This window comes from Hesperophylax consimilis, chromosome 8 (assembly GCF_061612785.1).
Source record: "Hesperophylax consimilis isolate HC1 chromosome 8, BYU_Hcon_1.0, whole genome shotgun sequence".
Classification (NCBI taxonomy): domain Eukaryota; kingdom Metazoa; phylum Arthropoda; class Insecta; order Trichoptera; family Limnephilidae; genus Hesperophylax; species Hesperophylax consimilis.
The window spans coordinates 4,133,813-4,145,382 of record NC_142843.1 but is presented as its reverse complement, the minus strand read 5'-3'; the positions used below and the strand labels follow the sequence as shown (position 1 = coordinate 4,145,382).

The window sequence follows — 11,570 nt, the reverse complement described above, 5'->3', positions numbered from 1 at the left end:
GTGCCTACACACTCGTGCAACTTCGTGAGTAACGCTTCGAGTCCTTTGAATCGGGCGCATTTACCGACAACAATCGGAAGTCGGGCGAAGCGAAGCGAAGTTGCCCGAAGCGAAGTGAAGTTCGTGCCCACACTATCGTATTCGGTCAACTTCGATTAACTTCGCGAGTAGTGTAGCTGGGCTTTTTAAGCCTTTTAAGGCTTTTTGTAGTACCTAGAATCCGCTACCTTTTAATATAAATAAAGTAGACAAATGTTCTCAATGTATTCAGCTAGCGAAGTAACGAAAGTAATCTAAGTATCCAGTAACACGTTGTATTCTAGTAGTAGGTTATTACCCACTACCCACGACACACAAATACATAGTAACGATTACTTTATGCAAAAGTAACGAATACATACGGGTGTAGAAGTACCGGTTCTGACCACTACTTGTTGTGCTTCGCGGGTGAAACTCAGTGATGAAATCGGCGATGAAAACAGTGATGGAAGCAGGGATTGATTCACTGGTGAACCCTGTGGTGAAATCGGCGAAGAAATCATCGATAAAACACATCATGAAACTAGCAATGACATCTTTGAAACCAACGATGAAACATGCGATGAAATCACCGATGAAACCACTCATGAAATCAGCAATGAAATCTGTGATGAAACCGGGGATGAATACAATGACGGAATGACCAATGTAATCAGTGATTAAATATGCGCTGAAATGACTGATGAAAGCTGTGATGAATTTATGAAGAAATCAGCGATGAAACATGTGAATAAAGCAGTGATCAAAAAATTGATTAAACCAACGATTACTAAACTACTCATTTTATTACTGATTTCATCTCAGATTACATTGTATATTTCATCATTGGTTCCATCATTGAATTCATCCCTGGTTTCCTCACAGATTTCATCAATGATTTCATCGCATGTTTCATCACAGAAATAATCATCTCATGTTTAAAATCCAAATAAATTAATTTCTATACATACTAAGGAGAGCATTATACGGTTTTAAATAACTGTCTGCAATATTCTTGCGGGGAAGAAATTTCACTTGGCTTTTAATAGAAAAGATTAAATATAAATTACTAATGTTATTGCCTTTCTGAATTGGCTTGCTGGAAATTTGATGAACTTGAACTAATGAAATATTATTTATGGTTGACCTATGTACAAGTTGCCGCTGGAATGTTATAGGCTTATAAGTGCGTTGTTATATTTTTGTATCATAATGCCGTAATTTTTCTGTGTAAAAATTGTTGACAGAATTCTGTCAACTCCAAATATAACTCAAAATCCACAAATAAAACACGTATTTTAAGAAAAAATCTTTATTGGCGTTTTTCCATATTTCCTTCATTCCTACTTATACATTGTTATGAAAAAAAAATAGTACATAAATGTCATTCTAGTTTAGTGTCAATAATTCCGTGCATTTTGTAAAGCAATTGATTGAAACTTGGAGCAAATCTAAATGAAAAAAAAAGTAGTTATTTCACTAAAATAAAAACTATCAAATTAACATTACTTAAAAACAAATGTTCCAAAGACAAGTTGCTTTTGTAAAGAGAGTAAAATTAATTTTGTAAATAATGACTTTGATTGCTCACAAATAAAGAAAAGTGAGGTTAGGCCGGGAATATATATTGATATCGACTGCTTGTGGCAGTCGTGTATCAACAGCTTCAAGTAGTGAATGCCTGTTATCAAAAAACACAGAAATCCGTGTATTTCGAATGTCATTTTCGTGTAGCAGTCCGTGTAATTCCAGCCTCACATGTTATCATAATTGGCTATTGTTACATACAATAAATTTTATTTCTAGTTGATTTTATTAGTCTAGTTTTATTTCTTGATACAAAAAAACTGATTCTGACGATCAAAATATGTACAAGTTCAACTACAAGGGGTGCAGGAGGTACTCGTGGTAAGTAGGGTGAAGCTCTTTTCATTGTCCTTGGGGGCTGCTGATTGTAACGTGGGAGGGGATGGTTTCGGTTTGTGTCTTCTATTGCCAGGTGCTGCCAGGAGTTGCCAGGTGTTGCTTACCGCCGGCCGGCATCAGTCATGCTCCTATGCAGGGCCAGCAGAGAGTTGATCATTGTATATTTCATCGCTGGTTCCATCATTGTATTCATCCCTGGTTTCATCACAGATTTCATCGATGATTTCATCGCATGTTTCATCACAGACATCATCGCTGTTTTAAGTCCCTTTTCTATCCTTGCTCTGTAGTGCCAAGTGGCGGCATAGGACGGATGGTTTTAAATTGAAAAAAATTACATCTACATTTAACTCAAAATACGGTAGGATTTGCTGGTAGCATGTCAGGTAATTGCTAATACAACTTGTATATATTTTTTGGTATTCACTTGTTTCTGTAATATTGTTTATTATTTTGTCCCTTCTGTAATTTTGTATAATAAGTTGTAATACATCATTTGTATAATAATGTCACTTATTTTGTAATGACAACCATATTTTTGGAATAAGTAAAAGAAAAAGTATGAAAAAGGTGTTTAAGGTTTTAAGCTATATTTATTGGCATTTTTTCGACAGGTCCATTTCAAATGACAATAAAAAATAACAAACATTATGAATACATATTAACAACATTTTTAATACATAATTCTGAACGTTTTGTACATTAAATACTTCGTTAAATAATACATTGTAAGGAAGCACAATTGAGGTATATTGTAACAAAACATTTCGGAATGTATTAAACTAAATAGGTATAAATCAATGGCGGAGAGGAGACTGTGTATTCTGTAAAAATATGTTGCCAGGTTTTGCCAGAGGTGCCAGGTGTTGCCATGTGTAGCCAGGTATTACTAGGTGTTGCCAGGTGTTGCTTATCGCCGGCCAGCATCAGCCATGCTCCTGTGCAGGGCCAGCAGAGAGTTGATCATTTCAGAGTTGCGCTTCACCCCGGGCCTGCCCAGGGCTCCCAGAGGAGAGGGCCCCCCGTTTATCAGGTAGTTCTGCAGCATCCCGTATAGTTCCACTGCCATCTAGAGAAATAATTGATTTACATTGGTAATATATACATGTATGAATGAAAAATACATGGAAAATTGGAATAAAAAAAGCATAAGTATTACTTTGTTACATAATATGAAAAAAAGGATGTGATGCTATTTCGGTGGATGTTACTTTTGAAGCTGTTATTTTTTAACATTTGACAAGTAAAAACTACGTCATTAATAAAAAATGGAACGATACACGCTTCAACAACGCATTGAAATTATCAAAATTCATTTGAGTGAATCAAATGCAAATCATCTTGAGTGATGAGGCCCATTTCCACCTCGGTGGCTTCGTCAACAAGCAAAATTGTCGCATCTGGGGCTCGGAAAACCCAAGAGTTATTGTTGAAAAGCCTCTCTATTCTCAACGTGTGACTGTTTTTTGCGGTTTATGGTCCGGCGGAGTCATTGGACCTTACTTTTTCGAAAATGAGGCTGGAGCAACAGTTACGGTGAATGGATTGCGCTATCGAGAGATGATTAATGATTTTTTATAGCCGGAATTGGATGGTATTGATCTGGACAACGTTTAATTTCAACAAAACGGCGTTACGTGCCACATAAGCAACGAAACCATTGATCTTTTACGATTCAATATCAAAATAACACCTCTTATTAGAAAACCCTGTAGTTTAATAAACAATAAGCGAACCATCAAAAATAGTAATTTCGGTTGTCTGTGCGTCCTGTGTGATATCTGGTTTATTGGATAATTTGCTATAAATTTTAGTAATATTTTCAAAATTGGAACTGACTGTTTTAATGAATTCAGACAAGCCATAATGTACATACTTATGACATAGTATTTTTTATTCTGAATTTGAAATATTTATTTATTTTTTTAAATTTCTTAAGGTCAATAATTATGTGAGTGGTTTATTTATGGTCAAGATTAGTACGATTAGTACCAATTAACACTGTCAGTAGTCAAGTAGTCAGATTTCGTGATATTACATGGGTCTGCGTCTCCCATTTTCAAGAAGCGTTATTATTTACTAATAATCTATTAGATTTATTAAATGTGTTCTTTTGAAAAGTAAATTTCTGATCGTCTCTCCGATTCTCAACAAAAAACATAAATTTATTGTAAAGAAATTTGACAACATTTTTGTAAAGTCCTGGGGATAATATTTTACAGATACTTTCAGCTTCACAAATCTTATAATTATAAGTATTGATTTTGTATGGTATTATTTATTACAATTTCATGCTTACCTCCCTGTCAAGGTACCTCTCAGGCAACTCAAGTGCTGGGGCGGAGCTCACTGCGGGGGCTCCCATCAACAGGGCGCTCAGACTCAGGAGACATACGGCAGCCAACATCTTCAGTGGTTTCTGTAGGGTTAGAAAATCAAAAAAATAAATAGAGGAGGCTATTAATATTACCTACATTATTTTATTGGATGTGTATTGTGTAAAAACCACATAAAAGGACGGGTAGGTACCGTTAGATTAATTCAAAATTAACAAATATAGTGTTGAGTAGAAGGAGTTACTAGTGACTAGTGATGGCTGGAAAGAGCTGAGGGAGTGACTGAAGAAATTATATTTCTGCGCCTTTATATATATTTTTTTCCTTTGGGGAGAGGGAGAAGACACCCCTATTTGCTGTTTACGATACAGTTTGCTATTTGCTCTGTAAATATATAGCACGAGATAACACGTAGGTACAACCTATAAAATTGGCAATAAAATATGTTTATATAAGTACTTACGCATTTAATATCGTGCTTCATAGTTGCAGAGCAAAGTGGGTTTCTCTTCCCTCTGCCCTACTTCCCCCGGCAAAGAAGTTGTCTTTTGCATGAATAATATATAAGAGCATAGAAATATAATTTCTTCAGTCACTTATTCAGCTCTTTCCAGCCATTACTAGTCACTAGTAATACCTTGTTCTTCTCAACACTATTGGTTAGTGTTTTAAATAATCTTCCAGTTTTTACGGCCTCCGTGGTAGAGGGGTAAGGCTCTCGACTAGCAATACGAAAGTCGCGGGTCCCAATCCCGGCGTGCGCAAGTAAATTATATTTAATGAATTTGTGTAATTTATCATAATTTATTCATTTAAAATAATATATATCATATTTGCGGCACGTTCCAGAGTAGAAGATACTTTCAGTATCACCCTGTTTATCACCATTCAGAATTGAAACGTTGCTTGAAACGACTTTAGCCGTGTCTGGTGATCAGATCTGAATAGCCAGGTACTCCTCTACCTTCTTCTTCCCCATCTCCTTCCCTTCCACACTAACTTAAGCCACATAACATACCCGGATTGGGGATGCCATGGTCTCACTGGCTTCAGACGGTTGGGAGCAGTTGGGACTCTTGTGCGGTATCTTGGTGTGTATTGGATCGCCTCTCTATGGTGGGTTCTAAGGTACGGGAAGCCGTGAGGTTTCGTGAATTAGAGATTTTGAGACCAAAATAAGGAGGACGTTGGCCTCCAGGCAGTCCTACAAACTTGTTCCTGATTAGAGGATTTTTAGTCTAACTAAATACACAGCTGTGATGAGTGTATGTTTATCAAACAAGATCCATTCGCAACAAACTGGCGCAGCCGGTAGGATATTAATAGTTTTTATCGGTTTAATTACTAATTTAGTTTTCAAATCCTACAGAAATCACTGAAGATGTTGGCTGGCGTATGTCTCCTGAGTCTGAGCGCGCTGTTGGTGGGAGCCCCCGCAGTGAGCTCCGCCCCCTCTCCCGACTGGCCTGAGAGGTACCTCGACAGGGAGGTAAGAACAAAAAAATGGATACTACACATTTCTAGCCCGTCAAAAAGTATGGGGAAACTGTCGAGGTTTATTCGGTTAGCAATAAGATGTAAGATTCTTACCTAAATACGATTATTTTTTCTAAAATTTCGTATTGATATGCGTCTGCCGACCATAACAATGTAGTATTCTTCGTGTCAATCAATTTTTATAAAACTCCTTCCCAGAAGGAACCCAGCTTTATGCATTGAACCAATAATATTTGAAAAAAAAACGATTAATTTACGGCTTACTTTTACAGGACATTATAAAATTTATCACGAACTTTTTTGGCCTCTGTCAAATCCCACATTTTTTATTTTTTTTTTTTTTTTTTTTTTTTTATTTAGGAGAAAAAACAGATACAGATATCAATTGACAAGAATATACAAAACATCAACTAGAGAATTTACCTGCATCCAAACTATTTCTCACGAATTAACTTAAACAGCAGTTAAAAACATTTACAAATATTTTGACTTATAAATAGGGGAAAAATATATACATAAGAATATTATTTTACAAATAGAGATATGAAAGAAATGCGCAATATCCTTATAAGAATTTACAAATTATTTTAGAAAAAATTTAGAGGGTAAAACAAAAAAAATATATATATATAAATAGATAAACAATGTTAAACAGAAATTAAAAAATATATACATATTTAAACAAGTAGGTATGTCTAAGTTTTTTACTATGAACTTTGTAGGAAAACAGTCTTCATTTTTCTACTAAAAGTAGTGCGTGTATCAAAAAATAAGTCAGAGTCCTTGAGGTTTTGGTTCTGATTAAGTGATTCGCACATTCTTCTGATTGGATCCCTGACACCAGCATTTGTACGCGTCCTACTTATGTGGAATAAGTCGTTAAGCCTTGTTACTCTGGGTGGTACTTTGAAGTTTATTAATTTCAGTAAGTCGGGACAGTCAATAACGTTGTTACAGATTTTATACAGAGTCATGAGATCAAGGTATGTTCGCCGGTTAGATAGAGTGGAGACTTTATAACTCGAGAGCATATTTATGTACCCGCGTTTGGGTGCGCTCATTCTGTAATTGAGGCATCGCAGAAATTTCTTTTGAATACTTTCAATATTTTCTTTATAGATATCGTAAAGTGGATTCCATATGGAGGTGCAGTATTCAAGTTGAGAACGGACCAGAGTGTGGTAAAGAAGAAGATATGTTTCAGGTTTTCGAAATTCACGGCTGTTTCTGATGACAAATCCTAGCATGCTGTAAGCTTTATTCACAATATTATCAATGTGCGCATCGAAGTGGAGTTTGGAATCAAAAAGAACGCCTAGATCTCTTATACAGTAAACGCGCTCGAGTAAATAATTACCAATACAATAATTGTGTTTGATAGCGTTGTGATTTTTAGTAAAACTTATTTGTTTACATTTATTGTAGCTTAGGTAAAGTTTGTTTTCATTGCAAAACGTTTCGAACCTTACTAAGTCGCTTTGTATGAGCAGACAATCGTTTAGATTCCGAACAATGGCAAATATTTTTATGTCATCAGCGTACAAAAGATATAAACAATGCACGAAACATTTAGTAACAGTGTTAATAAAAAGAATAAACAACAACGGACCCAGGATTGACCCCTGAGGCACGCCAGAAGTAACTGGTTCCCATGTAGAAGTGTGTCCTCGTAATGATACGGCTTGTTGTCTTTTTGTTAAATATGAGATAAACCAACGTAATAAATTTCCTCTAATTCCGTTGTACATAATTTTTTTGATAAGAATAACGTGGTCAACCTTGTCAAAAGCTTTTTTGAAATCGCAATATATTGCATCTACCTGGTGGCCTCGATCCATACTAGTAAATAAGAAATTTGAGTAAATAAGTAAATTACTCATGGTAGATTTGCCTTTTACAAACCCGTGTTGTTGTTCAGTAATTTTGGCAGCAAGCTGGGGATATATATTGTTATGGACAAGTCTTTCCAATAGTTTAGGGATCGCCGAGACAATGGATATTGGCCTATAGTTTTCCACTCTTTGACGCGAGTCACCCTTGTGGACCGGTATAATATAGGCCAACTTCCACCTATCAGGGAAAACTCCATCACTCAGGCATTTATTAAATATTATGGTAAGCGGCACACACAGTGACGACGCAGCAGATCTAAGGAAAAACGCCGGTATTCCATCGTGACCCGCACCCTTGTTTATGTCCATCGATTTTAAACTCGAGTGCACTTCTTTTTCCGTTAGTTTAATTGTGTGAATGTGCGCAAGTGCAGAGTCCTGAACTTCCTCGAGTTGGTCAATGTTAATAATTGGGTCATTGATAGAGGAAGGTTCAAATGTTGACTTAAAGAATTCAGAGAACATATCACAAATTTCCTGGGCATCGTTAGATTTGCGCCCTTCGAAGGACATTGCAGCAGGGTATCCATCAGACGATTTTAATGAGGATATGTATGATATTATTATCACTAGAGAGATGATTAGATGACTATGATTATAATATAACATTATGTTCATTTTTGTAGAGATATTTTGGTTAAATCAAAATCCTTCGTGAGTTTTTATATGTAACAATAACATATTTCCAATATACACAATCTCATTATTACTTTACTACCTTTTAAATAAACCCAGGTGGCAGTGGAACTATATGGAATGCTGCAGAATTACCTGATGAACGGAGGCCCCTCTCCTTTAAGAGCCCTGGGCAGGCCCGGGGTGAAGCGCAACTCTGAAATGATCAACTCCCTGCTGGCCCTGCACAGGAGCATGACTGACGCGGGCCGGCGATAGGCAACACCTGGCAATACCTGGCAACACCTGTCCACTCCTCCACACCCACTGACACAGACCTTACCTTTGTCTATGACATCCAACAGCCTCAAAGGATAATGAGAAAAGCTTTACCGACTTACCAAATGTACCACATATCTTGTAGTTGAACTGTACATCGCTTTGTATGTATTTGATCAGAGTCACTTTTTGTACGTTTTCAAAAGGATTTGGCCAAAGAAATTAATTTGATAAAATTTGGTTTAATTATTGCGTTCATTATTTTTTTCGATTGCCCCTTAAAAACAATGGATACTCAAATAAGAAATGTTGTAATATAATAATATGAGGTAAATACGCACAGACTATGCATTATTTAATTTAATAACAGGGGATGTGTAGGAATAAAAGGGTGACCGGATAAATCATCACAATGACAATTCATCACATCTTTAAAAGGTTATATAAAGTCATGGAAAGTGATGAAACAAAAACTTTATTAACTGGGTTAAGTTGGTTAGGTTAAATTTTTTTTTTTTCATCCTTTCTAATGACTTTTTAACCACTAACTTTAACAACTAACCACTTTTTAAAAGTGTGTTGAAACTGGGTTGAGTTATCATGGAACCGAATAAAAGATAGTAATGTAAAATATTGCTTTTGAATGCGTGTTTTTATTCGTAAATTTAGGTGGAGATGATTATATTTTTAAATAGAAAATTTAAGGCTTTACGACAAAAAAATATAACATAACTTCGTCATCTAATATTCTACATGTTATCAATACTGAAGAAGTGTAATATCAATAATAATACGTCTGACTTATTAATGATATGGCCGCTAGAGGCGCTAGTGTAGCATTTTGAAATTGACATTCCTTTCAACATCGGAAAATTGAATTTATTTTGTATTTGGTGGCTGCGTGTTGAGCTCTCTACCGGTTGGAAATAAGCCGACATAGCTCAGTGGTTTCAGAGCACCTGACCGGACATCAGAAGGCGCGGGTTCAATTCCCGTTGGCGGCATTTATTTTTACTCGGGAGATATTTTAAATTTGTATTGATATTTCAGGCGACTAATTATTGCTTATAATTAATTGTTATCAAATACCTTATACTATTAACAATACCTCTAACTTCTGACATTTCCCATACATGCTTATTGCAACCTACTGCATTAGCGCCTCCTAGCGGCGTGAGTTGGGCGACTTGCTTTCCTCTTCATACATTATGGATTTTATTTGAAATAAATTCTTTATTTTCCTTTAGTAAAGTATAGAAATCGAAAAAAATGGATAACCCACGATCTTACTTAATATTTTTCTCATACATAAAATATTAAAGCGGCTGTTAACTCTATATTTGGTTTAGAAATATGTATACTAAAATATTTACATAGTTGCAGAAAAAATTACAAAAAGATTTCAATATATTTAACAATATTAACAGATAAATAAAAATATGTAATATATTATTAATTATATATCAATATATTCAGTATATTATTCAATAATTCAAAACACATACAAAAATGCGCTTTGAAGATTTTGAACATGAACATCGACGATGATATATAACTTCTACATGAACCTGAATGCTACATGAATCTAACACAGCTTTTCTGAATTAACCTTCATTTTTTATAATTATATTTTCATGATATAATTCACGTTTTACATAATAAAGAACATTTTATTTGATAGAATTTAACAAACTGATATTATATTTCACCAACTAACCTGGCAACGTTTATTGGCATATTGAAAAACGACTTTGGAGTGTTTTTGTTGTTTGTAATTATTACATCCGTAAACTGGAGACGCAAAACCTACTTTTTGGGACATTTTAATATATTTATAATATATTTTTAATATATTTTTAATCAATATTGATCAAAACACAAATTAGAAAGTTCAAAACACAGCCACCAAATTACAAATCAAATTCAATTTGCAGCCATTGAAAGAAATGTCAATTTCAAAATGCTACACTAGCGCCTATAGCGGCCGTATTATTATTAAGTCGGACGTATTATTAATACAGGGTTTTCCAATAAGAGGTGTTATTTTGATATTCAATCGTAAAAGGCACTTAGCGCCGTCTTGTTGAAAGTAAACGTTGTCCAGATCAATACCATTCAATTCCGGCCATAAAAAATCATTAATCATCTCTCGATAGCGCAATCCATTCACCATAACTGTTGCTACAGACTCATTTTCGAAAAAGTAAGGTCCAATGACTCCGCCGTACCATAAACCGCACCAAACAGTCACACGTTGAGAATGGAGAGGCTTTTCAACAATAATTCTTGGGTTTTCCGAGCCCCAGGTGCGACAATTTTGCTTGTTGACGAAGCCACCGAGGTGGAAATGGGCCTCATCACTCAAGATGATTTGGATTTGATTCACTCAAGTGAATTTTTATAATTTCAATGCGTTGTTGAAGCGTGTATCGTTCCATTTTTATTAATGGCGTTGTTTCTTCTTGTCAAATGTTAAAAAATGACAGATTCAAAAGTAACATCTACCGAAATAGCGGGCTATTCAAAATAACACCTCTTATTGGAAAATCCTGTATTATGGGGTATTTGATATTTCACTTCTTAAGTATTGATAACATGTGGTATATTAGATCACGAAGTGTGTAATATTTGCTATTTAATAGCAACCGCCAAAGTAAACATCATAAACTATCTATTTGTGTATTTTTAAATGGAGATCATTGTTTGTCACGTCTTCCTCGCCACCCACATCTTTATTACTTAGCAAACAGAAAGTTTGAGGCGAGGCTTAATGCCGAATCACTATTTGGATTAATCTTTATAACGAATCGGTGTACATTATGAAAATCAAAAAATATGTTTTACTTAAATTGTAGGTTTTCCTATCGTTTCGCTTGAGTAGAATACAAATAAAAAAATAAATTACTCAATAAAAAATATAAATGCAAACTACAACAAAAAATATTTTTTCAATAGAAATGTATGAACGCGTAAAGGAAACAACTTTAAAAAAATACAGTTTTATAGC

At 35.0% G+C, this 11,570-nt stretch overlaps 2 protein-coding genes across 2 annotated transcripts; one reads left to right on the top strand and one right to left on the bottom strand.

Annotated features, from left to right (window-relative positions):
* Positions 1-2,866: 2,866 nt before the first annotated feature.
* Positions 2,867-4,351, bottom strand: LOC149421431 (uncharacterized; the record flags this gene model as incomplete). Its single annotated transcript, XM_089634709.1, has 2 exons — positions 4,244-4,351; positions 2,867-3,013 (listed from the first exon to the last, which is right to left on the bottom strand). Coding segments are annotated over exons 1-2 (255 nt in total), but the record flags the coding sequence as incomplete, so codon positions are not given.
* Positions 4,352-5,661: 1,310 nt separating this feature from the next.
* Positions 5,662-8,713, top strand: LOC149421430 (pigment-dispersing hormone type 2-like). Its single transcript, XM_089634708.1, has 2 exons — positions 5,662-5,769; positions 8,405-8,713. The coding sequence occupies exons 1-2, from the start codon at positions 5,662-5,664 to the stop codon at positions 8,561-8,563; spliced, it is 267 nt and encodes an 88-aa protein (XP_089490834.1). The 3' UTR covers positions 8,564-8,713.
* Positions 8,714-11,570: the final 2,857 nt, after the last annotated feature.